Source organism: Rhagoletis pomonella, unplaced genomic scaffold, assembly GCF_013731165.1.
Source record: "Rhagoletis pomonella isolate Grant_MI unplaced genomic scaffold, Rhpom_1.0 Rhpom_scaffold_00003, whole genome shotgun sequence".
In the NCBI taxonomy this organism is placed as follows: domain Eukaryota; kingdom Metazoa; phylum Arthropoda; class Insecta; order Diptera; family Tephritidae; genus Rhagoletis; species Rhagoletis pomonella.
The window spans coordinates 26,084,185-26,111,705 of NW_023458557.1; the positions used below are offsets into that span (position 1 = coordinate 26,084,185).

Consider the following 27,521-nt stretch of genomic DNA (forward strand, 5'->3'; position numbering starts at 1 on the left):
TACACTCGGAGGTTTGCCATTGCCTGCCGAGGGACGACCGCTGTTAAGAAAAAACCTTTTTCCATATTTTTTTGCGATGTTGCCTTGACCAGGGCTTGAACCCAGGTGCTGATGAGAGAAAGCGCGCACTGCTTACCACTACACCACTACACATAGCTTAAGGTTGGAGTGACTAAAATTAGGGTTTAGCACCACAGATCTTTCAGGTCGCAGCGCGAGTATACCCGACGTACTAACAATAATAATAATAATATATGTATGGTTCGTAGTTGGACTTTTAAAGCAAGTCTTTTATTTCTCATTTGTCCCGTTAAATTTTTGTAAATCCCGTATATTTGGGACAAATTATACGTTTTCCCGTATGATGGGAAAAAACTCTGGAAACGCAAATACATACCGTTATCTCGCTGCCATAGCAAATAGAAATTTGATACTTCGTTTATTTTTCACTTAGTATTTTGTTATTTTGACAAGATTTTTCGACGAACCAACTAAGTTAAATATATTTATAATCAGGGCTATCACGGAATCCATCGTAGAAAATCTAATTCGAATGCCTGCTACGAATACGAAAAAAATGCTATCACTGAATTCGAGTGAGCTCGCTTCGCAAAAGAAACAATAGACATTTATATAAGCCATTTTGCTCACGTTGCGTCGCAATGGCCGAGTGGGCAAAGCATTAGACTGCTGGTTGAGAGATGCGAGTTCGATTCCGAGTCGTCGGGCAGCGGAACTTTCTTTTTCTTTTTTTATAAAATTTTTATTTAGTTTTTTTTACGCTTAGGCCTCCGACGCAGAATAGATTTTGTATGAAGTTGGTATTGTGTTACCTACTTATACGCCGCGATTTTGAAAAATGAGGGTTTGAGGGATTTTTCTTGCATAATTTCCACACAGCATTAGTTTTTCGGCAATTTCTAATAGTTTTTTTGGGCCGATAAAGTTTGGTTTAGCCAAAATGCCCCTTTATTATGCAAAAAAGGAGGCATCAATGATTTCGGCAAAATCCCGAAATCGGCCGTTTTGACATCGACTGCAATTGTTGCTGACCTATGCAGAAAATACTATCTCCGGGCGAAACTGATGTGGAAGAAGACATTGATTTCTGCATGATTTACAAGAAAAATATGCCGAGACAAGAAAACCACCGAAATATAGCCCATTGCATTGTTTGTGATCCAGGTGTTCACTTGAATTGCGCCGGAGCAAACCCGGGTGTTCACTGTGACTCGGAACAATTTTAATCTTAATTTTTCACTTTATTCTATTAATTATGATGTCTTCTTTCGTTTTCGTTCACAAATAAATGTTTTCCACCAATAATTTTCGTCATGTGTTATCGATTTACAAACAGTCCAATACTTCCCTGAGATTTTTCGAAAGTGCAAAAACACAATTTTTTTGACAACTGAAATAACATGCGTAATTTAATAAAATTTGATCAAGCTGCTAATACCAAAAGGAAGGCTATTTCTCGTACTGGAAAACCAAGCTTTAAATTTTTAGAAAAAGTATTTTTTTTTGGGAATTTTCGACCAAAATAAAAGTGTGTCCAAGAATACCCCGACTTCCCCTACATACATTTCTAAAATGTAATATATATTTACATACCATAACAATAAATGAAACTATAACGGCTTCAAAAAAGAAAGTATTGACACTGAGCACTGTGGGCAACCCAGATGTAGATGTGAGTTCATTCCGGCGGGTGAGCAAGAATCGTTCATTAATGATCCGTAATTGGTGATTTAAGTTGAAATCTGGCAGCAGCAGCAGTATAAATATTTTACCTTCATGATATTCCATAGCACGTATATTACCAGATGTTATAAGCGGTATGATGGCTGTAATGGGTTTTGAGACATAAGTAAATTAATATTTCACAAAAATTTAATGCTTGCTTAAATTATTAACCTGATACAATAAGCATGAAGAGCATATACGTCGAAATGGTAGATATCGAACGGAAGGTATTTGCCAAACTATATAAAATTGGTAGATAACTGCACCCATAGAAAAATATAGACGCATTAATGACAAATTGCTCGGATAAATTATACAATTCAGTCGGCATCAGCGCTACTTGCAATAGGAACAGAAGCAGGCAGACGGTAAAGTGCAGCATAGCGTCAAAAGCAAAATTTGAAGCCCAGAAGAGTGCTCGCGGTATAGCTTGCAATTCCTTGAAACCACTTGCATTCTCATGAAAAGGTAATGCCACATAAAAAAATATGCTAAAGAACAGCCCTGTAAGATATTTTTATGAATTACGAGAAAATTATATTTTACTTAGATTTTTTTGTTAATATGAAGGGCCTTACCAATAGGCATTATTACGGCGAAGTATTCTAAACGCGTCGGGCTTACATCCGTAAGGTATCTGTAATTATATTTTTCATGAAATGAGAAAATTTAAGTGAAGCTCGAAAACTGTACCTTCTAATTGGTGTATACGTTGTTTCGATGCCTCCTGATTCGCCCATTTTCCATTGCGCAATAGTATCATCAACTAAATTCATCAAAATTACCGAACTGTGGTATATGTTACCCGAAAAATAAATATTGAAGTTCAAGTTTCCATTTTCATTATTGGTCATTTGAATAACACCGATGTAATTTTCCAAAAAATATGCCAAATTTTCATATTGCAGATCTATCAACACTGAATTCGCATTTGATACCCCAGGATTAATTCATGTATTTTTTAATTAGTTTTTATACATACGGTCTGTTATGTTATCGCCTCTTTCGTTAGTGAGATGTTCTATCCGGATGCCGTCATATTTCTCAATTTCTGTTTTTAACATATTTACGATGTCGGTATTGGAGCCATCAACAAATATAATCCCTTGCTGAATATGGCGCAGATTTAGTGTTAACTTGTCTTCATTCGTGACCAGCGACATGGAATGCATTAGGGCCAGTGCAATCACAAGACTTAGTATTGGAAGTGACACCTAGATATCATTTAATATTTAGAATTTATGATTTATAAATACGTTAAATAAACGGTTAGTTGATTAAATACAGAGGTTTCCAAATGGGCTTGAATTTAAAACAAATTATTATGTTTTTGAATTTTCTTACAATATGAAGTTTCGGAAATATTTTCTTAAAATTTCAAATCAATTAAATACAATATATAAATATAATAATAATAGGCCGAATGCACAAAAACTCAGCAATTGCTTTTTCTTAAAATTGTATAACTTATACGACCCACTGTCTAAAAGAAAACACAGACGGCAGCGTTGATCCGGATTTACGGCGCAGTTGATCTGATCAAAAGTGTGCCTTGGCAGATGGCAGTAATGCAAATTAACGAGCGGCAAGGTCGTGGGTTCGAGTCCTACGGCCAGCAGAATTTTCGTTTATTTCTTATTAATTTTTTTATAAGTTCTATATTAGTTGCATTCGCGTACCTATTAATTATTGAAAGTAATCAAAAACTATCAGCGTTTTGCGTTCGCGTACGCAATAAACTTGCAAAGCAGGGGAAATTAATAGAGCAAAGTGACATTTAATTTTGAGGGGAAGCTATTAGATTTTGCCAACAGGAAAACAGCTGATCAAAAATAGTTGGTAGGAATTTACGCAAATCACAAAATCACGACTTATTAAACTTGTGAAAAGTAGTTATTCGTTTAATCAATAAACTGTGGCAGGATAACACTTTGTGATTAGTTTTGTACGTTTTAAATTTTACACTTTTGAATATAAACAAAAATTCTATCAGCTGTTCGTCTAACTTGCAAGTTTCTGCAAATTTTCTGTTCGCGTACTATTCTGGATATGTTTCTCTTATGAGAGAACAGATGACATGTCGCCGAAATATTACTGTTGGATTTTTTTTACTGGAGAAAATAAAGGAACATACCTATTTTTCAACATTGCTTTCAGTTATGGTGATTTATTTTCTACAAAAAATGTTGCCTTCTCATTGCCCTCTTCTTAGTGTTTGTGCGTAGAGGGCAAAGAGAAGGTTTCATTTTCCGGTAGAAATAAAATCGGCATTTGTTGCTGTTGACTTTTTTAATAAAATTCTTCTTCTTCTTCTTTATTGGCGCTGTAACCGCCTAAACGATTTTGGCCGAGTCCAAAACAGCACGCCAGTCATTTCTCTTCTGTGCTAACTGACGTCAATTGGAAATGCCAAGTGAAGCCAAGTCCTTCTCCACCTGGTCTTTCCAACGCAGAGGAGGCCTTCCTCTTCCTCTGTTACCAGCATCACGGGCCGCGTTGAATATTTTCAGAGCAGGAGCATTTCTGTCCATTCGAACGACGTGGCCAAGCCAGCGGAGCCGTTGAATTTTAATTCGCTGCACTATGTCTATATCGTTGTAAAGCTCATACAGCTCATCGTTAAATCGTCTGCGATATTCGCCATCACCAACGCGTAAAGGTCCGTAAATCTTTCGCAGAATCTTTCTCTCGAAAACTCCAAGAGCCGCCTCATCAGATGCCTTCATTGTCCATGCCTCCGCGCCATACACCAGCACAGGCATGATGAGTGACTTATAGAGTGTGATCTTCGTACGACGAGCGAGGACTTTACTTCTCAATTGCCTACTCAGCCCAAAGTAGCACTTGTTGGCAAGAGTGATTCTCCGTTGGATTTCAAGGCTGACATTATTATTGGTGTTAATGCTGGTTCCCAAATAAACGAAGTCGTCTACTTTTTCAAACTTGTGACTGTCAACAGTGACGTGGGTGTCAAGACGCGTATGCTCTGACTGTTTGTGGGATGACAGGAGATACTTCGTTTTGTCCTCGTTCACCACCAGACCCATTCGCTTCGCTTCTCTATCCAATCCCGAGAAGGCAGAACAGACGTAGCCCTTGTTTTTACCGATAATATCGATGTCGTCGGCATACGCCAGCAATTGTACGCTCTTGTAAAGTATTGTGCCTGAGCGGTTCAGTTCTGCGGCTCTTATTATCTTCTCCAACATCAGATTAAAGAAATCACACGAAACGGAGTCCCCTTGTCTGAAACCTCGTTTGGTATCAAACGGCTCGGAGAGGTCCTTCCCTATTCTGACGGAGCTGGTGGTATTGCTCAACGTCATTTTACACAGCCGTATTAGTTTAGCGGGGATACCAAATTCAGACATCGCGGCATAAAGGCAACTTCTCTTTGTGCTGTCGAAAGCGGCTTTGAAATCGACAAATAGAGGGTGTGTGTCGATCCTATTCTCGCGGGTCTTTTCCAAGATTTGGCGTATTGTGAATACCTGATCTATGGTGGATTTTCCAGGCCTAAAGCCACACTGATAAGGTCCAATCAGCTCGTTAACGGTGGACTTCAGTCTTTCGCACAATACACTCGATAAGACCTTATAACCTATGCTTAGAAGGCTGATTGCGCAGAGCACACTTAAATTCCAGTCGTCGTCCACACGTTTTTACCAGTGTTGTCATCGAAAATAAACCTGATCCAAGTTAATTCCCAAAAATTTCGTGCATTTTGTTCGGCTGCTTATGCGCGTTTGAAAGAGGAAAATGCATGAGTTAATGTCAATAAAGGCTGTTATGCAGATAAGCGAGTCCGTTTGTTACCCGTATAAGGTATCCGACAATAAGTCAAGGGCAGTGTTTAGTTTTTCAACGCGTTTTTTACTCATTAACATTAAACGCGTTTTTCTCGAGGTTTGTGACCACTAAAATGCAAAAACACTCAATGGGTTTAAATGAAATTGACGGTGAACTTTTGCTTCACACAATACGCTCTATAAGACCTTGTAACCTATGCTTAGAAGGCTGATCCCGCAGTAGTTGGCGCGTGTGGTGGGGTCGCCTTGCATTGGGCAGAACACACTTACATACCAGTCATCGTACACGCGTTCATCCGACTATATTCTGCATAAGAGTTGATGCATACACCTTATCAACTCCTCACCGCCGTTTTTGAATAGCTCGGATGGCAGGCCGTCAGCTCTAGCAGTTTCGTGTTTTCAGCGGCGTGATTGCTATAAGTACCTCGTCATAGTCTAGCGGTGGGACATCGGCTCCATCGTCATCGACTAGGGGCTCGATTTCGTCTTCTCCACAACTTTCAGTGCTGCTACTATTCAGAAGGGTGGAAAAGTGTTCCCTCCATGATTTAAGTCCATTCTGGATATCGATCACTAGGTCGCTATGGTTGTTCTTACAGGGGTTCGCCCTGCTGTTGAAACCTTCCGTAAGTCGCCTAACTATCTGTTAAAATTTTTGGGAGTTTTTCCTGTCGGCCAGCATTTCAAGCCCTTCGGACTCACATATTTATCGCTCTCCTTCGTATTGAAGCAAACACGTCTCGTTTCCCTCTTCAGTCCCTTATAATGGCTCGCAGAGTAGTCCTGTAGGCGGCATCTTTTTTCTCTACAGCTTCGTGACATTCCTCATGATACCAGTTGGTCGCTATTTAATGAGCAAGAAATATGGTTCTACTTCTGTTGTTGTTGTTGTTGTAGCGGCTACAACAACCCCGCCCAGATAGGCTGATATCTCAGTCGTTGTCGTCAAGTCGGTCCATAGGGACGACGCCGTTAGGGTTGTGGGGTTTTCCGGGCATGCGAAGAGATGTTTCGAGTCGTGAGGGGTCTCTCCACATGCCTGACATTCGTTCGGCACATCCGCATTTAACCTACTCAGGTAGGAATTTAGCCTGCTGCAGTAGCCAGAGCGAAGTTGGGCTATTGTTGTCCTGGTCTCCCGAGGCAGATGGAGCTCCGTCGCGTCAATGTCTAGTGCTCGCATATGTCGGTTTGTTAAAGAGTGCTCTCGGAGAGCAGGTGTGAGCGTCAGTGGCGAATAAATTGAGCATTTCTTACATTGCTGGACGCAGACTTTTTGCTGCACGGAGGCGGGCCGTGTCTTGCCTGCAACAAGATAACGGTCCAGGTCAATGTTCCAAGTGCATGCCACCAGATCGTACTCCTTAAAATTTTTGCTGCGGCCGTCTTCAAAAGAAGATGTCTCATCCGAGGCTTGGTATTATTATAGTTATTATGTTATTATAGGGGTTTTTACGTGGCGGGATCCAAACCCTGCCCTCTCAAGTTTAGCTCGCTCCCAAGCGGGTGTTTGGCAGCTACCCAGAGGATACGTGGATACTAATATAACTTCAAATTTTTAGAAAATAGGTGTGGCCCCTCCCACTTATGATGAAATGCTGTATCTCAGTATCCGCTTCACTAATCCGTACCAAACACGCCTTGCTTAGGCTACATCTAACATAACTGCTAAAAATTCTTTAAATCGGGCGATAACCACGCCCACTTCCCATATAACGGTAATTTACAGAAAGCCAAAAACTGCGATAAATCAATACCTACTGAGCTAATTCACTCTAAATCGATTCTTGGAATAACAATAAAAAAGACTGTTATCAAGTTTTATTAGATTGGGTTCGTTCGAGCAACGTAATAATTACCGCAATATTGCAGACTTGTTGCTTTCCTGATAACGTGTTGCTGATGCTCAACTTAAACTTTTCTAAAATATTGCAGAAATTGCGCAGTAAAAATTTGTATGTTACTTTTGATTTGCCAATGAAGAGTAACTGATTGTCAAAATTTTTTTCGCCCAAATTTTCGCGTAGAACGTGATACTCTTTCATAAAAGAGTAACACTGCCGCATTAATTGCACCTCGAATACACCCATTTCTTACCTATACTGTGATACATATTTGAATTATCTAATTCCATTAATTAAAGTTGAGTTTGTTTTTTTACACCCTGGAAGGTTCCTCAGAGATAAAGCGTTTTCAAACCCATTTCTATTGATACCCATATTGCAGCAATTCATTTAACCAATTGAACACAATTTTTAACAGGTGGCAACTCTGTTAATGTTTTAACCTATATTTACTTGATTTTAAACATTTTCAACTCTTTATGTCAAAAAACGTATTTTCTAAACATTTCGAGTTGAAAAATTCATAAAAATAATTTTGGCAGCATAACTCGACTAAATACCCCTATGTGGGCTGTAAACAAGCTGTGCGAGTAAAATTAAATTATTAAAATAAAGAGTTTTATAGAAAAGACAGCAATAAAGCTAAGCTCATCATAATTATTTGTTTAAGAGGAAGAGAAGTGCATGAACGCGGACTCAATCAGGCGACATTTAAAGGATAATTCCAATCCTCTAGCGCTACCGCGTGCACTGTAAGTAAAAGTTAATGCTTTCAAGGTTTTTCTTTTATTATCGTTTTGTGTTCATTTTAAAAGCGTATTGAGGACTTCCAAAAGAAGCATTATTATAATTTGTTAGTAAACAGATGGACCACTTCGTTCAACTTCAATACCTCCGCTCATAAAAGCCTGCGCACCTCTTTGATTTTTGAAAAACTTGGTGTGTCGGTAGTTTTAAAAGAGATGCTTCAGTTGATAAAGAGTAAAATTTGCAATCAGTGTTCGCTTTTGTTTCGCCAAAAGGGCGTATTCCACGGGAACTAAAATTTCAAGTTATTGTTTTGTTATTTTCACCGAATTCTGTAAAAGCAAACTGCGTTGCTAAATGTTAATATCGCTCAAATTATTAAAACGTAAAATATATCGCAAACTTTTAAATTTTCGCTCCTAAATACGCTCCAAAAAACCTTCCCAGAAACCACAAAAATGTAATTGCCTGTATACACACTTTGTAGCAACTGCAGTTGTCAGTTGAAAGTTGCCAGTTGCCATCTGTAATATCGTTTTGGCCACTAGCAACACAACTGAAGTTCGCTGGCTATCGATAACCATTAGTTTGTTAACTTTTGTTAGAGTGAAATTTGAAAATTCCGAACGCTTTTGCGCGCAAGCATAAGTTTAGGAATATAAATAAGTGTATATGAGACGTTCCACGTCAACAAAGACATGCTTCCAAACAAAAATTGTGTCCTCTCTTGAATGCCGAGTGGCGTTTAATGCTAGAAAAATCCTAGCATTAAAATTCCGACTTTCCTTTTTTCGCCTAATCTTTTACGTACTTCATGTTTAATATTTTTTTATAAAAGTCCAGCGCATTATATAACAAGCACCATATAAATCCACAATTCAAACTTTGTACAAAAATTATGAAAATTCACCAATTTTACCAAAATCCCACAAAAGTTGTAAACTTTTTATTCAGAATTTTCAGAAAAAGTTTGGGTGTGCAGTGTTTAATAGCCCATGAAGTTTTAATAGGTTAAAGTGCAAATTTCAAGACGCTAGAAAATCGCGTTGATTTTTAATAATGTACAAATGTAGGCCTTTAAGGCACTAGAAACTTGAAAAAGGGTAAAATGATTTTTGAAAAAAGGCAGAATAGGCATATATTTTTTAATTTTGTTATACAATGTGCATGTCCAATTAAAGATATTAAAAAATACATACAGTAGTCAAAAAATTATAGCCGAATTTGCTAGTTTTAACGTATTACTTTCGTTGTTATTTAATTTTGGTTATTTTTTTTTATAAAAATATAGTTCATTCTTTAACAAAACCCGTGTAAATCCAAGTTTCCAAATTTGTGCAATATAAAAAAAAATTCAACAAACTTTCGTACAAATTTCGAGCTTTTTTAAAAATTCTAACAAATCAATTTAGTTTTTAGCCATTTTAAACTTGTACTTTATTCTACTAGAATTCAATAGGCTACAAAACTGCATAAAATAAAATCATCAAACTTTCGTACAAATTTCGAAGTTTTTTAAAAACTAAAAAATCAATTTAGTTTTTAGCCATTTGAAACTTGTACTTCTTTCTACTAGAATTCAATGGGCCACAAAACCGCATACTCAGAATCTAATTAAAAAACTCGAAATTTTTACGAAAATTTGTTGATTTTATTTTAAATTGCATATGTTTTTAGGGCAGTTGCACTCGATTGGTACATTTGTATAGATTAGTACAAAATAAGAAAAATGGGAGTTTTTTTTTGTAGTCAAAAGATTGGTACAATACAGTAATATTCTATTGAAAAATTTCAACAAATTAATTTTCGTGATTGGGATAAAGAAAATTATTTAGGTATTCAAACAATTGGGATACGATTTGCACCAAATTTTGACAAATACCCAATCGTGCGACACTGCCTTTAAACTTGTATTTATACGGATGTTGTTAAAGAATGAACTATAAAAAAATAACCAAATTTAAATAACAACAAAAATAATATTTTAAAACTTGTGAAAATTTGGTGCGGCTATAATTTTTTCGACTACTGTACATTAAAGTGGTCCAAAAATGTATGTAAAAAAATAAGATCGCATTTTTAATGCCGCCAGCCCCTGCGATTGTTCTATACCAAAAAAAAGTATACCCCTATTTTTTTATTTTGAAATAAAAAAAAAGTAGGGTGTGCTCAAAGCGCTCAAAGTTTTCAATGTATTTTATTTGGGGGAAAAAACAATTTTTCGTAGAAATAGTGTAGAATTCTTGGAAATCAATATTTCTCGATCGAAAAACTTTGCTTATCTTCAGGAGATTCCAGGTAATAATACCCAATTGTTCCTTTAACAATTTGGTGAGTATATTTTATGGGTCCTTGAAAATGCAATGGGGGGACCAATAAAAAATATTTAATCATAAAAAATGGTTAAATAAACAATTGGATATCAATATTTGAAGTCTCCTGAAGAGAAACGATTTACGATTGAAAAATATTGATTTTTAAGAGTTTTATGCCATTTTTACGAAAATTTGTTTTTTCCCCATATAAAATACAAGGAAAACTTTGAGCGCTGTGAGCACTTCCTAAATATTTTTTGATTTCAAAATAAAAAATAGGGTTATATTTATTTTCGGTTCAGAACAATCCTAGGGGGTGGCGGCATTAAAATTCCGACTTTATTATTTTGGACCACTCTACTGTACATTAGTCTGCATCACCAACAAAAGTTGCGGTGCGATTACCAAACCTAGTATATTTTAAAACTTCTACCAAAATATTTCGAAAAAATATTAACATTTACGTGAACTGGACCTGTTTGAAAATACCTCTAAAAATGGAGTTTTTTATGAATAAAAATAGTTTCTTAAAGGATTTTTTGGAAAAAATCCCCTCAGATGACAAAACAGTTTAAGCTTAAAAAATCTAAATAAAAATATTAAGGAATTCTATCAACGGAATCATAGAAATGCGATTTTTGATGCTGTTTTTTAACTTTTTTCAAAGATTTGTGTAAGAAAAACTTGAATAACTGCTACAAAACTTTACCGATATAGACTTATGAGGTATCAGTGGAAAGGTATTTTCTCACCCTTTTTATTTCTTTGCAAAAAAACTCATTCACGTCCCAATTTTTTCTTTATTCAATACCAACATATCTTAATGCAACATGGAATGACACTCGTTTATCTTACCTTCCTCTCTCATACTTTGAATGAGCTTATTCACAAAGAAATTAAAAGGGTGAGGAAATACTTTACTAATGATACCTCATAAGCAGGGAACGGATTTTATGGAAATTGCCTTTTTTCTGCTAAAGGATAGGGTATATTCGATTAAGAATGTCTGTCCACAATTTAGCTTTCCCTGATTCCATATATCGATGGCTGAGTGGAAGATCGACCTATCTCGGCAGCCAGTTCGAAAACGCTCTATCTCAAAAAACTTTCCAAGAACGCCCTATTTCAGAATTCGTTTCAAAAACGACATATCTCAGCTACCGATTCAAAAACGCCCTATATCAGCATATTTTCAATACATTTTGAAGTGAGATAGGGCGTTTTTGAACCGAATTTTGAGATAAGGTGTTTTTCAATTAAATTCTGAAATAGGGCGTTCTTGAAAAGTTTTTTGAGATAGGGCGTTTTCGAACTGGCTGCCGAGATAGGTCGATCTTCCACTCAGCCATCGATATATTCATTTGATGTTGCCTTTTTTTGCCTTTTTTAAGATATTTGGCGTTTTTTGCCTTTTCTACCTTTAATTGTAAGAGGCAAGGAAAAAGGTCTTATTTCTGGTAATATGAAAGTTTTAAACGTTCTATATTTAAATTGGGCACCACTTGTATCAACCCACATCGAGCTCACGTTTAGTATATTCAATGCTTTTCTTCGCAAAAATCTAATGAAAAGGTTGCCAGAAAAATTCCAAATGCATCTTGTGGTTCAATGTTACTACAACTATAGAGAGTAAAGTTTTGTGAATAAAAAACTCGAAAAGAGGGAAAGAAAAGAGATTACTGGCTTTAACCCTGTTAGTGACTTAGCCCCGGCCGGCTTAGACGAACATGCCAACCGATATATTGCCCTCCCAACCTTGATCATCCATAGGGTCATAACTAAATATGATGAATGATCCCTATAGCCCTACCACAACAGCTCTCCGCCGATAGCTCGAAATCAAATTCTTTAATTCTATTCCATATTTATAATTTTATTTAACTAAACCAAATTCCAACACTTAATCCTAGGCCCTTATTATGAGTTGCATTCGATTTTCGATCTTCGCTGGTTACACTATGCGACAGTTAAAATCGGGATGGGATGAAACCAACGGGAAATGTTATGTCGGTCAAAAACAAGTTATACGTGGCCCTGCGTTTCGCTGGGTCACGTCTCGGAATCGAGATATATCGATTTGAAGTTAGTAACTATCATATAGGGAAAATTGTCACCTTTGGTGGTCTTTTTTTTGACATAACTCGAGAACCACTAGTCCGATTTTGCTCAAACAAATTTAAAAAAATTAAAAATTACAATTCCTTTAATCTGTTAATATAACGTTTTTCTATATACTCAACAGTTTTGCCGGTAAAAATAAATGTAATGCTCGATTCGCTGGTGGCTGAAATTTGTTGGTGGTCGCAAAAGACGTACGATCCCGACAATGAAGATGAAGAAGAAGAATATACAATGGGAGTTTCCTCCGAGGGTAAGTCACAAAAATGAAGTTATCTGACTGAATAAAAACAATTGATTTTTTCCAGATGAAGACAGATCCTCATCCGATACAGAGTCTGAACAAGTGGGCGAACCACCACGCAAGAAAGTAAAGGGCGCAAACAAACGAAAATAAGTTTTGCGTCCATCGATTTTTATAACCTATGTATCTATGTAATAACCTAATAATTACCTGTAATAATTTTTAATTTTACGTGTTAATAATAAATAATATATAATAAATATTATCCAAATTCATTGAAATATAAAATCAATATTCTTGTCAAAATGAGATACCTTCACTTAATTGTGAATAAAAGCGAAACGCGTCCATCGATTTTCATGATCTATGTCTCATTTTGCTTAAAGGTTATGTGACTTTGCGTGAAAGTAATACGACTTGCCTTTTTTTCCGTTTTGGATTTTTTATGAATTTAAAAAATACAAAAATTTAATATTTTAGGCAAAAAATATTTTTTTTCTTCATACATTTATTTTTACCGGCAAAACTGTTGATTATATAGAAAAACGTTATATGAACAGATTAAAGGAATTGTAATTTTTAATTTTTTTAAATTTGTTTGAGCAAAGTCGGACTTTTTAATTTTTTTAAATTTGTTTGAGCAAAATCGGACTAGTGGTTCTCGAGTTATGTCAAAAAAAAGACCACCAAAGGTCACAATTTCCCCTATATGATAGTTACTAACTTCAAATCGATATATCTCGATTCCTAGACGTGACCCAGCGAAACGCCGGGACACCTATAACTTCTTTTTTACCGATATAACTTTCCCCGGTAGTTTGAACCCTTCCCGATCACTGACCCCCACCATTTGTCTCACAGTGTTATCGAAGATCGAAGATCGAAAGTGAAACTCGTATTATGAGCTATGCAACCGTGTCGAAATTTTCGTTGAGTATCGAATTTTCTGTCGAACAGAATTTTGCTTTCGATGAGGTAGCGAAGCGTTAGAAAATTGTGAAAAATGGATGATTTTGCATTTGTTTTCTTACTTTTTGGCGGGTAGATACTAATTTTAAACAATTTTTTTATGAATTTCATGCAGTTTTAACGTCGTGAATACAAAACACAAGCTCGAAAGGCTGCTTTACTTGTGAAGGAAAATCCCAATACTCAGTTGGCACGATCTCTGAGAACAAATCATAGATCTGTGGGAAGTTTTAAAATATTTTAAATAGATTTGGCTCACAAACGCCTCTTTAGACAGTCGGAAGTTTTTAGTAAATCTGTAGACAAATTTCTTAAATATATTTTATGTAAAAATATACTGTAAAGACTACACTTAAACTCTCTTAAACATTTACTATTCCTGGTCAGTTCACTAAACTCTCATCCGCTGACGAATCGTTGAACCCCAGAACTTCGTTGTACTAATTTTTACCACGTTTTTATAAACTTGCTTTCTTTTTTATTTCATTTTAATTTGCACAAATTTACATAAATATGTATAAGCACACTATTTAGTTTGCTCGATTTGTAAACAAAGCTTCTCAGCGGTGAAAAATATGCTATTGTGAACAACATAAACGAGCGAAGTTCACAATAGCGCTATTTTTCATCGAATGAGCGCCATAATACCAAATCAAAATTCGTTCGATCAGCACTTTCGACCACAGTCGAAGATCGAATGTAACTCATAATAGGGGCCCTAGTCTCATAATCCATAACAACTCGCTTACTCTCTGACGTACGTGAATATGTACGTATGTATGTATACCTATTTGTACAATTAGAACTAAATTGAAAATATGGTTTAGAGTATGTGTATATTAATTATGTACAATGCAAATATAAAAAAAAACACCAACAAGCTAATGTGCTTATACTTATACCTCTCTCAAATACATTGATGGCATTGCCAACATTAAAAATCCATATGCATGTAGTCATAAATGGCAAAAAAAATTAAGTTCGATTGGACTTATGACAAGTTGCGTTCCCACGATGAAAGATCTTTCATAGCGTGAGTGACCATCCAGCTCTTTCAGGTGTTGCTAAGGCAGATAAAGAGAAAAAAAAACACTAATGTTGCCAATGGCATGCACTGTATACCAAACTGGTCGAAATCTTTTCGCTTAGTTTCACTTGATGGTTTTTTTTGGTTTTTTTTTTTTTGTTAGTTTCCTAGTACACCGAATTGAATATCATGCACCAACAATTTATCTCATGAAAAAGCTTTCTTTTTTTTCTGTACTAACTGCTTGTACAGTTGTGCATATTGTCTTTTCTTTAATATAGCACGCGGCACAAAATTTATCTCATGCAATATTTTTTTTTTTTTTTGTTAACTACAATATATTCTAATTTATACTTTGATTTTCAGCTTCCTGTAACACAAAAACTAAAAAAAAAAGAAAAAAGCACATCAAAAACGGGTTTCTGCTACTCTAACGCAATGCAAGTGTGCATATGTAAAATATGCTCCTCATTTCTACCGATTTCACGTTAATTATTATTATTTTTTTTTTTTGATAACCGATTATTTCCCTATGGAGATATATGCTATTATGTTATTATTAATAACCACACGGCACTGGTTTTGCGTCCAAAATCATAGTAGTCCGCATGTTAGGAACTCCGCGCGAAACTGACACCTGCTGGTAGCTCTCCTTGTGCCGATTACTCACTTATGCGGGACTGTACATATGCACATACCTAGGTTTAACGGCACCGGTATATTATCTTATGTACTTGGTGAGTTGTAGGAATTATATACAAAGTGCCAAGTCTAGAGAGGAATGTTCGTTAATGGTACTATTAAATGACGTTTTTGTGTACGTATATACATTATATTAATTACCCGTAGAGGATTTGGCACGATGTATGTATGTACAACGATGGTTAGGTTAGGTTAGGTTAACTCGGCTGCCCTAATCCTACAGGAAAAGGGGCACACTTAGGCCACCATGGGCCCGTTGTGGTGCCGTACAAAAGACTCCATATGTCCCTCCTCTTACCCTAGTAATGGAACCACTTCGTAGCTCTGATGAAGCGCACAAAGTCATAGACGGTGGCTGAATCCAGTTCGGCCAGACATTCAAAAGAATAATGGACGAACGAGCGTCGGCGAGCTCTCGCCGGAGCAGAACAGCGGCATAAGTAATGCTCCACGCTTTCGACTTCCTCCTCATCGCGGCAGCTACGACAGTAGTCGTTTGACTGCAAACCCATTCTAGTGGCGTGGATTCCCATCAGGCAATGCCCGGTGAGAACTCCAATAACATGCCGCAGCAGTGGTCGCTCCAAGTGGAGGAGAGGGCGAGATCTACGCTTGTCAAGCTTAGGCCAGATATGTCTTGCTATCCTGCAAGTAGGCTTCGCAGACCATCTTATATTAGCCCGTCCGACAAAGTTATTCTATAGCCAGAGCTTGCAAGAAGATAGCGGAATGCCCGCATTACGGGCTGTACTGATTGCAGACAACAAGGTTCCCTCCCTTACTAGTTCATCCGCAGTACAGTTTCCCGGTATGTCTTTGTAGCCTGGCACCCATACAACATTAGTGACGTAGTACCTTGCCAGTTCATTAAGAGAACGTCTACATTCCATAACAACCTTCGACGTAGAATTGTCTTTATAAAGTGCTTTAATAGCAGCTTGGCTGTCAGAAAATATTGTTACCGCCTTCAGATTAATTAGAGAATCGATCAACCAACTGGCAGCTTCATTTATTGCTGTTAGTTCAGCCTGAAAAACGCTGCATAGATCTGGTAGACGAAAACTGAGGCTAAGTGAGAGTTCTTGCGAGTATACCCCACTTCCTACCTTCAGATCCAACTTGGAGCCATCAGTGTAGATGGCTGTTGAGTCAGAATACGATATCAGGACCGAATCCTCCTCCCATTCTTCCCTTGAGGGGATCCTTGTCTGGAAATGTTTCTTTAGTCCCGTAGACTGGACTGTGTAGTCCAGGCGCCTAAAGCCCTCTTGAAGATCTTCCAAAATTCTAGAGTGACCAAACCTCGTGTCACTCCATTTGATTAGTGCATTTAATCTTATAGCATTACAGCTTGCCTGGAGTTTACCATATAGGTAAACAGGTAGCAAGTGAAGCAAGGTCTCTAGGGCTTTAGTAGGCGTCGATGGTAACGCTCCCGTGATCATCATGCACGCCACCCTTTGGACCGCTGTTAATTTGTTTCTTATTGTAGATTTATCTACGGATGGCCACCAAACCGTTATGCCGTAGAATATAATGGGACGCACAACCGCTGTGTACATCCAGTTCAGAATGTGAGGCTTCAATCCCCATTTTTTTCCCAATCGCCGATTTACAGGCATACATAGCAGTTATAGCTTTCTTGCAGCGCTCTTCTATACTGCGCCGCCAAGTTAACATTCTGTCAAGAATAACGCCCAGATATCTAACCTCCTCCGCGAAAGTCAGTGCGATACCGTTCAAGGAAGGAGGTTGTAGTCGGACAGCTTTCGTCTTCTTTGAAAACAGAACCATGGCCGTTTTTGCTGGATTGTCACTAAGTCCTACTCCTTTGGACCAGGTATCCATGACGAGTAAAGCGCCTTGAAGTAAGTCACATAGAACTTGGGGGGTGCTTACCAATTGCCGTCAGGGCAAGATCATCCGCGTAACCAATGACTTGGCAACCTGTACCTTGCAACCGTGACAGCAGGGTAACCACCGTTAGATTCCAATGAAGTGGGGAGAGAACACCGCCTTGTGGGGTTCCGCGATTCGCATATCTTGTTATAGATACCTCCCCCATCTCCGAATAAATAGCTCTACTGCCTAAGAGGCGATGATCAAACTCGGCCATAGGGTGATCCAGCCCAAGGCGAGTAAGGGCTTGAAGAACCGCTCCCGGGAGAACATTATTGAAGGCACCCTCGATATCTAGGAACACGCCTAGTGCAAATTCCTTAAAAGCGAGAGTCTTTTCAATACTATGCAAAGCTGTATCCACAGATCTAACTTTCCAGTAGGCGTGCTGACAGCTAGAGAGATTATTTACATCAATTTCCTGTCGGATCTGCTAGTCTAGAAGTCTTTCCAAAACCTTGAGAAAGAAAGAAGTGAGGCTTATCGGTCGAAAGTCACTTGGTTTAACGTGGGAGGGTCTACCTCCCTTGGGAATAAACACAACTTTCGCCAGGGTCCAGCCGTTGGGTATGAAACTAAGTTTGATACAAGCCTTATAAATTAAGAAAAGTATCGGACATAAAACGTCAGATGGTGACTGAAGTTGGGCAGGGAAAATACCATACATACCAGGAGATTTGTAGGGCTGGAAGGACTTTATGGCCTAGTCTACCCTTTTTACGTCAATAAAGTCCGCTGAAGTCAACGGCCGTTCAGAAATAATAACCGTGGTGTTGGGCTCCGCAGTACATCCCGGAAAGTGCGCGTTCACTAGGACTTCAAGCATTTCCTCCAGTCACCATTTGGTTTCTGAATATACATCGGGTTCGTCGGACTTTTCGCAAGCACCTTTCGCAGGCGATTTCCCTCCGACTGACCCTCTATACTATCGCAATAATCCTTCCAGCAGTCCCTTTGGGCTTTCCTGGTGGCATTTTTAAATTTCTTCAGGGCTGCCTTGTATGCAGTCCAAGAAGCATCGCGCTTTGCCGCATTAAAGAGTTTCCTGCTTTTCTTCCTTAGAGATGCGATTTCTTTGCTCCACCAGTGTAGCTTTTTCTTTCCTCGCGGAAGTACAAGTGGGCAGGAAGCAGAGAAGGCCGAGTTACAGGCTTCCTCAATTTGTTCCGATGAGCCTAACTCACCGAGAGAAGCAAGGTTTGCGAGAGTAGGCTCCGCTTCATCAGGTGGTGACAGTAAGCCTAGCTTACTGAGAGAAGCGTTGTAATGTACAACGATACAATAATGCGGAAAATGCACCACCCAAGACGGTATAAAAATGTATGTAGGTTAGACTGCATCACCAAAAAAAGTTGCAGGTTTTCCGCCGGGATTGCAAAATTTGTTATATTTTAAGAAGTCCACCAAAATATTTCGGAAAAATATTAAGATTTAAGTGAGCTGGACCGATTTGAAAATACCTCTAAAAATGGAGTTTAAGAATATAATAAATTTTATAATTCCAATGGAAAAATAGCACCGATTTTTTTTGTATGGGGAGTGATGCAGTCTAATGTAGGTACATATGCGTCTGATAAAATTGGGAATGCCTACAAATAAAAATAAGTGGTGTCTTTTTTTATTGAACTAATTAAAATTAGCAAAAAATAGAAAAAATGTATCGCTAACACTTGCTTACCTCCAGTTAATCGTACACCGCACTCATAAAAAAGTAACAAAAAAATTTAAACTTTGCTTGAAGACGTTTTTTTAAAAAAAGGACGTTTATGGTGCTACGCCTTGTGGTTGAAAGACTCGACAGGCTTCAATTTTGCAACAGGAGACCTTAAGTGTAGCTGAATGAATAGATAAATTTGAAGGACTAGCGCTACTTTTCCCGGCGTAAAAGAAATCATGATAGTTATAGGAGCTATGTTTAGCGAGCTTACACAGGGCAATATCGCCGGAAGTGCTAATATATACATATGGACAGAGGTAGAAAACACTAATAAGTCACAAGTAAAATGATTTTGGAGCTACAAGAGCCACTACATATGTTACTTTTTTTACGAAATTCACTTTTTGATGCAACTTTTTTACAACGCATAACGCATCACCTGTTCAAATATTACGGCTTGAATCCCAATAGCTACCCCAAAAATTTACTGTAAATTTCATCGTATGTGACAATGATTTTTGTCTTGTAGGGGAAATTTTCATATGGGCTAAGAAATTATAATGTAGAAACCTTTCTAAAAAAAAGCCTGCGTTTAGTTATACTTCTCAATTATCTCAGCAAATCTAAACTTTGGTATTGATGGGGCTTGCCAAAGCAGAGAAAAATACAAAAAACACTTTCCTGTAAAATTTGGCTTTTGTAACATACGATAATTTTGCGCAAAGGGGTCGATATAATGAAAGTAGTTCATAGTTTTGCTCTTTTTACTTCTAAAATAAATATTTGTAAAATAAATGTACTCTTTATTATTTTTCGGTTGTTGTCTTCTTTTAGTGCCATCTTTTGCCTTTTTTCGTAGCTTAGTTTGCTATTTTATTTTGCCTTTTCTATGTAGCCTATTTCGTTATTTGATTTTGCCTTTTTATAAGTTTTTATGTCCTAAAAATCCGTTCCCTGCTCATAAGTCTAAATTGGTAAGGTTTTGGCTGAGTTATTCAAGTTTTTCTTAAACCATTCTTTGAAAAATGTTCAAAAACAGCATCAAAAATCTCGTTACTATGATTCCGTAGAAATATTTTTTAAATATTTTTTTGCAAACTTTTTAAGCTTAAACTGTTCAGTCATCTGAGGTATTTTTTCAAAAAATATTTAAATCGGTCCAGCTCACGTAAATCTTAAAATTTTTGCGAGTCTGCATACCTAAAAAAAAGTTTGAAATTTTTGGGAGTAGGTAATTGTTAAAGTTTGTGGAATTTTTGTACGAAGTTTGAAATGTGGATTTATGTGGTGCTGGTTATGTAATGGGCCGGACTTTTATAAAGAAGATATAAACATAAAATAAACAAAGAACAAATAGGAAAAACTAGTCCAAATGTCGCTTAACTTAATCAGCTGAAAACGAGGGCATATAAAAAGGCAACCCTATTCAAAAAATAAACCCTACTTTCCCATCTGTTGGCCAAGCCTGTTCGTTTGGCACCTCATATTTGAAAATCGGGCGAACGGTGCAAATATCATCATTTTATAAGCAGGTGGCAACACTTTAAAAATATATAATCTTGCTGCACATCTAGAGGCCAAGCCCTTCCATTTGGTACCTTTGTTTTGAAAATCGAATGAAAGGTGCAAATCTTATGCAATTAATATTCGCATAGAATAGTATCTCTAGCCACACCAACTTTCCGCGAATGTTTAACACGGCATTTACATTCACTTATGAACAAGAACGACATCAGTGAATGGTCGCGAACGTATCGATGCAACTTATAGCTACCGAATATTTGATACGTTCACGTTCGCGTTCGCGTACGAAGGTGAGTGAGTATTTCCGAACCCTGATCATAATGGTTATTCTGTTGTTTAAGTGCCTGAAACAATACGCGCTACGTTGGGCACAAGCATATTAAAGCTGCTACCGGTCGAAAATGGCCGACATTATCTTTCTAAATCAATTGGCTTTTACACAAATATTTTTGCGAACACAGTTTCTTAAGATAAAATAAACAGCATTTAAAGACGAAAAACTTACCATTACTAATGTATAGATCCATTGGTTCTTGATAAATATAATTTTTTTATAAAAAATTGCTTCCATCTGTTCCTTCCAACCTACGGAGGGCCCCCGAGTTGTAATGGGATTATACGAAGGTGCCTCTTTATCCATACTTATACCGTCCACAACATCGATTTCGGACAAGCAGCTATAATTGAACATAATTTAATGTTTACATTCCAATAATTTTAAATAAATGGCTTACTTCAAAAACACATCCTCCAGCGAAGCATCAGATATGGAAATTGAATTAATGCCAAGTTCAACCTGTCGTCGTTCCAATTTCTGAAGCACACGACTATATTCACTCTTATTTTCGTACGGTAAACTTATGTGCATTGCAGGCGGTACTATAGTCTGAATGAAAAATAGGATTTTTAGTTGATCCTTCGGAACATATTCGCTTAGACAGTTACCAAAATTTTTGATGCTGGTACGTTCTGTTGTACTATTTGCAATATCTCTTGTTCCATTTGGTAATTATTTATACAGAGCTTCAGCACGTATCCTCGCCCAATTTTTAGTTTTAATTCTAATGGTGAACCGGAGCAATGCACACGCCCATTAGCTAATATAGCAAGCGTATCACCTAAAACTTCTGCTTCCTCCATGTGGTGGGTAGTAATTAACACAGCTTTTGTTTTCCGCAATTTTAGCAATATGTCCCATAGCTCACGGCGTGACTCAATGTCTAGACCAGAAGATGGCTCATCTAAAATTACGACTCTGAAAGCATACATATAATATAGTTCATTCTCAATCATGAAATGCGACGCTGAGCGTTTGTTAATTTAATTGTTTTGTAAACAAGTGGCAACGAAGAAACTTGTTCTCTTTCTCTTGTTATCCAACCTCGTTGAACACCTGTCACATTTTGAGTGCTCGCAACTTTAACTAAAATAAATATACATTAAATATACTTGGAAAATAAATCTTATTTTATTGCGGACATCCCACATATGGTGACCCCGACGGAAATCAAAATGGCCGAGGATGAATCAGGAAACCAGTTGACAGAACCAAGTACCACACAATAGAGAGCAACGTTCTGGCACAAATAAGTGATATAATCCTTAATCCACCGAGTAGCGACTTGTACCTATCGCTAAAGAACCGCTTGATTACGCAATTCGCTGACTCCGAGCAAAAGCGCGTAAAGAAACTATGACAAGAACAGGAGTTCGGCGATATGCGGCCATCTCAGCTCCTCCGCGAAATGCGTAGCTTGGCCGGCAGCGAAATAAACGACAACATTCTCAAGTCCATTTGGATGAGTCGTTTACCTTCCAACATGCGGCTTATCATTTCCATCAGCAATGAGCCTCTCGACAAAGTAGCACTGCTAGCTGATAAAATAAGTGAGGTTAGCGATACACCACATGTCAGCGCAGTCGAGACGCAACAAACAGCCGCACATACGGAATCTAATATCGAGCAACAGCTGGCTGAGATCACAAAAGAGATCGCTTCTATAAAAGCAAACATAAACCGCCGATCCAGAAGTCGAACCAGGTACCGTCCTCCGTCACGCTCCGGCACGCGAAACGCCGACTCGAATGGATTGTGTTGGTACCATCTCAAATTTGGCAACGACGCAAAGAAATGTCGCAGTCCATCCTCCAAAAAGTTAAACTAGTTAGTATGTCGTCAATGGCGGTCAACGACAGGCTCAACAATACGAACCGCCGCCTCATCGTTCTGGACAAGAACTCCGCAATCAAATTCCTTATAGACACGGGAGCTGAAAATAGCGTTGTTCCACCGACGCAACAACAACGCAGATACCCTGACAATAACAACTTCCTCTACGCAGCAAACAAGTCTACCATAACAACTTACTGTGAAAAGGCTATGTTTGTCAACTTGGGACTTCGCCGCCAATTTCGCTGGAATTTTATCGTTGCCGACGTGTCACAGGCCATCATCGCATAGCATATTTTAACCTGTCGGTCAACTTACGACACCGAAAACTCATCGACGATATGACAAACATAGCCAAACTTTGCTCGCTGTCAGCTGATAAAAAGGTAGTGTTGTATTTATCATGCATCAACAAAAGTCAACCGTTCCAGGATCTATTGAGTGAATTCAAAGACATCACGGTAGAAAATTTTGCGACCGCACAACCACAACACTATGTCTCGCATCACATCGTCACCAGAGGTCCACCAGTTTTCTCCAAACCGAGACGGTTATCTCCGGAGAAACTGAAAGCCGCGAAAGCAGAGATACAGTTCTTGCTAGACGCAGGTATTTGTCGCCCATCTCGCAGTCCATGGGCGAGCCCTCTGCACATGGCAAGAAAAAAATGGCGAATGGAGACCTTGCGGCGATTTTCGAAGGTTGAACGCTGTTACCGAGCCAGACAGGTACCCTATTCCTCATCTGCACGACTTCACTCATTCGCTTCATGGCTGTAGTATTTTTTCCACACTCGATCTACGTCGCGCGTACCACCAGATTCCCGTTGAGCTAACCGACATACCGAAGACGGCAATCACTACGCCATTCGGCATGTTTGAATTTCCCTTCATGTGCTTCGGTTTACGAAATGCTAGTCAAACATTCCAAAGATTTATGAACCACATCTTCCGTGAATACGACTTCGCTTGGCCATACCTCGATGATATTTTGATATCGTTGAAGGATATGAACTAGCATCGCCAACATCTGCGACTGGTATTCGAAAAACTGCGTGAGTACGAGTTAGTTATAAACCGCCCGAAATGTGTATTGGGCCAATCTGAAGTGAAATTCTTAGGGTTCGCAATCAACAGAAGCGGAATCTCACCCCCATAGGAACGAGTACAGGCTATTCGAGATTTTAAACTGCCCGAAAGGTCGTGCGATTTTCGACGCTTTCTCGGCATGATCAATTTCTTTCGTAGGTATTTGCCGAACGCCGCGAAAACGCAGACAGCCTTATGTAAACTCGTGAAAGGCAACAAGAAGAATGACACATCCGAAATCGAGTGGACCCACGAAGCGAGAGAGACATTTCAGCAGTGTGAAGACGACTTGTGCAAAGCGACTCTACTCTCTTACCCGAAGCCCGATGCGAAACTCAGCTTGACGGTGGACGCCTCGGGAGCGGCTGTGGGTGCTGTATTGCAACAACACGACAATGATCAGTGGCAACCACTGGGATTTTACTCTGAACGTCTCACCGAAGCACAAACGAGATACAGCACCTATTATCGCGAACTGTTGGCAGCGTACAAAGCTGTCAAATATTTTCAACACATGCTGGAAGGTAGAGAATTTTTCATTCTCACCGATCATAAGCCAATGCAATACGTGTTCCAGCAAAAGCTGGAAAAGGCACCCCTGCGTCAAATGCGACATTCAGAATTAATCGCCCAATTCACAACGGACATTCGTTATATCCCCGGAAACGACAACGTAGTGGCAGACACACTCTCACGTATCGACGCCATACACATAACGTGCACGACGGACTTTGCCAAGCTTGCAAAGAGTCAACAGGCCGATTCAGAGTTTCAGAGTTCACTTAATTCAAAGTCAAGCCTAACATTGAAACCTTTTTTGATTCCAGGCACAGACATCGAAATTTTTTGCGACGTGAGCACCGGTAGAGCCCGACCATACTTAACTCCTTCCTTTCGCAAACCAGCCTTCGACTCCATACACAAAATGTCTCACACAGGCGCTGCCAAAACCACAAAACTGGTCGCCGAGAAGTTCATATGGCCAGGTCTACGAAAGGATTGCTGCTTATGGTCCAGACAGTGCATTCAGTGCCAGAAGGCCAAAGTACAGCGCCACAACCGAGCACCGCTGTCAACATTCATGTTGCCGGAACAAAGATTCGACCACATAAACATGGACATCGTCGGACCATTGCCACCTTGCAAGGGGTATCGATACTGCCTCACGATAGTCGACCGCTACTCCCGTTGGCTGGAGGCATATCCGCTGGAAGACATGACGACGGAGACAATCGCTTTCAATTTTTACACACACTGGATCGCTAGATTTGGAGTGCCGAGTAGAGTGACAACTGACCAGGGCAGGCAATTTGAGTCTGCACTCTTCCGGGAGCTATCCAGACTTCTAGGCATAAAACACCTACGTACCACCGCGTATCACCCAGCGTCAAACGGGCTTATCGAGCGTTGGCATAGGTCCTTGAAAGCAGCGTTAAAATGCCACATGACGGATAATTGGGTCGAAGTGCTTCCAAATATTCTTTTAGGGTTCCGTTCATCATGAAGAGATGACCCGAAAGCTACCTCCGCAGAGATGGTTTACGGTAGCACGCTACGATTACCTAGCCAATTCTTTTCCGAACAACACGCGCCTAACATCAACGAATGCGACTTTGTTGAAAAGCTACGCCTTCGCATGCAGTCTTTGAAGCCAACTCCCACAACAAACAACTCAGCGCATTTGCCATTTGTGGAAATGAATTTACACTCCACACCAGCAGTTTTTGTGCGCAACGATGCGGTTCGTCAGCCTCTTCAACCACCATACGAGGGACCATTTCCCGCAATAGAACGTAAGGAAAAGTTTTTTAAAATCAATATCCGAGGGAAGGACGTGAACGTTTCCATCGACCGGCTGAAAGCAGCTTTCGTCGCCGAGGATAACCAAACCGCGTCGAAACAAGACATTCAGCACAAGGAATATCATACAAAATTCGGACGACGAGTACGTTTTCGCTTTCCTACGTAGGGGGGAGTGATGTGGCGTACATATAATATAGTTCATTCTCAATCATGAAATGCGACGCTGAGCGTTTGTTAATTTAATTGTTTTGTAAACAAGTGGCAACGAAGAAACTTGTTCTCTTTCTCTTGTTATCCAACTTCGTTGAACACCTGTCACATTTTGAGTGCTAGCAACTTTAACTAAAATAAATATACATTAAATATACTTGGAAAATAAATATTATTTTATTGTGGACATCCCACAAGTTCAGTAAAACTGTCCGTCGTGGAATTATTGAATGTTTATAAATAAAATAACTTCACGCCAGCTGATTCGAACGTAATTTTAACCAAAAAAGAATAAGGGGCGTTGAAAGTGTTACCGAGTTACCAGATAACTAATTACATAATACATTAACGAGGATAGTCTGAATATCCTTAATATAAAATATCGCATAAATATTTATGTGTTAAAGTCGTCACGTGAACTACTGAAAATGCTTACTTTGTGTTACCAGCAATCGCAATTCCCAACGACAATCTGCGTTTCATACCACCTGACAGGCAGTTGCCGAAGTCATTTTCCTTGTCTTGTAAGTTAAGCCTTATTAATAATTCAGCGGTAAGTTTGTGAGCTTCTTTCTCCGACATGCCTCGCATCTAAAAATGTTAGAAATATGTATAAGTGGAGTGTATGTGCACAGGGCCGCCAAGAGAAAATGTGCCCGGTAATAAAAATGTGTGATCCCCTGAGCCCCTATCCCCACAACATTCTTTAATTTTTAAACGAATTTCCAAATATTTTACTACACTGTTCACTTCTTTTAAAAAATAACTACCAGGGTTCGTATTTGCACACACATGCGCAGCACATCCTAACATTTTAAGCTCACACACGTGTGCTGTGCATATAAAAAATTAAAAAAATTTGCTCACATCACATGTGTGTGCCATTTGGTAAAAAGCACAGGCACATGTGTATACTTTACATTTATTTATTTATTTATTTATTTATTTATTTATTTATTTCAGTCATCGAAACAGAATTTCTTACAGACTATGATCATGTTTTGATATTTAATTAAACAGTGCAAAAAGGCTTAACTTAAAACAAGAAAGGCTAACATTAAAATTAATTTGCGGAGCGAATGTGTTACAAAGGCGAATGATTCTGGCTATCGGCTCGTTATAAGAGTAAAGCGACTTATGTGAACCCTCAATAAACTTTCTGGGATTTCTGAGATTTATATTAGATTCTTGTACTCGAAAAAGAACAAATATTTCTGGGCAATCAATATTGCCAGATAAAACATTGTAAGCAAATAGCAGCGACAGATACGACCTTCTGTCCGCTAGAGATTGTAAGCCAAGGAGTTTCCTCCTTGATACGTAACTTGGAATATCATTTTCAAAAAACACTCTTTTCATAGCAAATCTGGTAAATTTTCTTTGAATCATCTCTACTTTATCAGAGTACTTTGTGTAGTATGGGTTCCATATAATCGCCCCATATTCTAAAATACTCCTTACCAAAGCAATATAGAGTGTTTTCAGAGTCATAGGGTCCTTAAAATCTTTGGTGTTCCTAATTATGAAACCTACCATCGAATACGCTTTAGATGAGACCAGATCAATATGTTTTGAAAAAGTTAATTTGGTGTCAAAGATAATTCCTAAATCCTTAATTTCGGATTTACGCAACAAATCAACGCCAT

General features: G+C 38.5%; 1 protein-coding gene across 6 annotated transcripts in view; it reads right to left on the bottom strand.

The window, feature by feature from the left end:
- The window catches only part of LOC118735097 (phospholipid-transporting ATPase ABCA1), a gene marked incomplete at its 3' end in the record, with an annotated part of 162,324 nt that overhangs the window by 14,225 nt on the left and 120,578 nt on the right, over nucleotides 1-27,521 (bottom strand). For 5 of the 6 annotated variants that reach the window (XM_036464714.1, XM_036464712.1, XM_036464711.1 and 2 more), the window contains 9 exon segments: nucleotides 1,615-1,847; nucleotides 1,918-2,250; nucleotides 2,325-2,383; nucleotides 2,440-2,665; nucleotides 2,729-2,960; nucleotides 21,110-21,281; nucleotides 21,339-21,490; nucleotides 21,550-21,859; nucleotides 26,312-26,466. In XM_036464714.1, coding sequence (XP_036320607.1) covers nucleotides 1,615-1,847; nucleotides 1,918-2,250; nucleotides 2,325-2,383; nucleotides 2,440-2,665; nucleotides 2,729-2,960; nucleotides 21,110-21,281; nucleotides 21,339-21,490; nucleotides 21,550-21,859; nucleotides 26,312-26,466 — 1,872 coding nt within the window. 6 annotated transcript variants of the gene reach the window in all.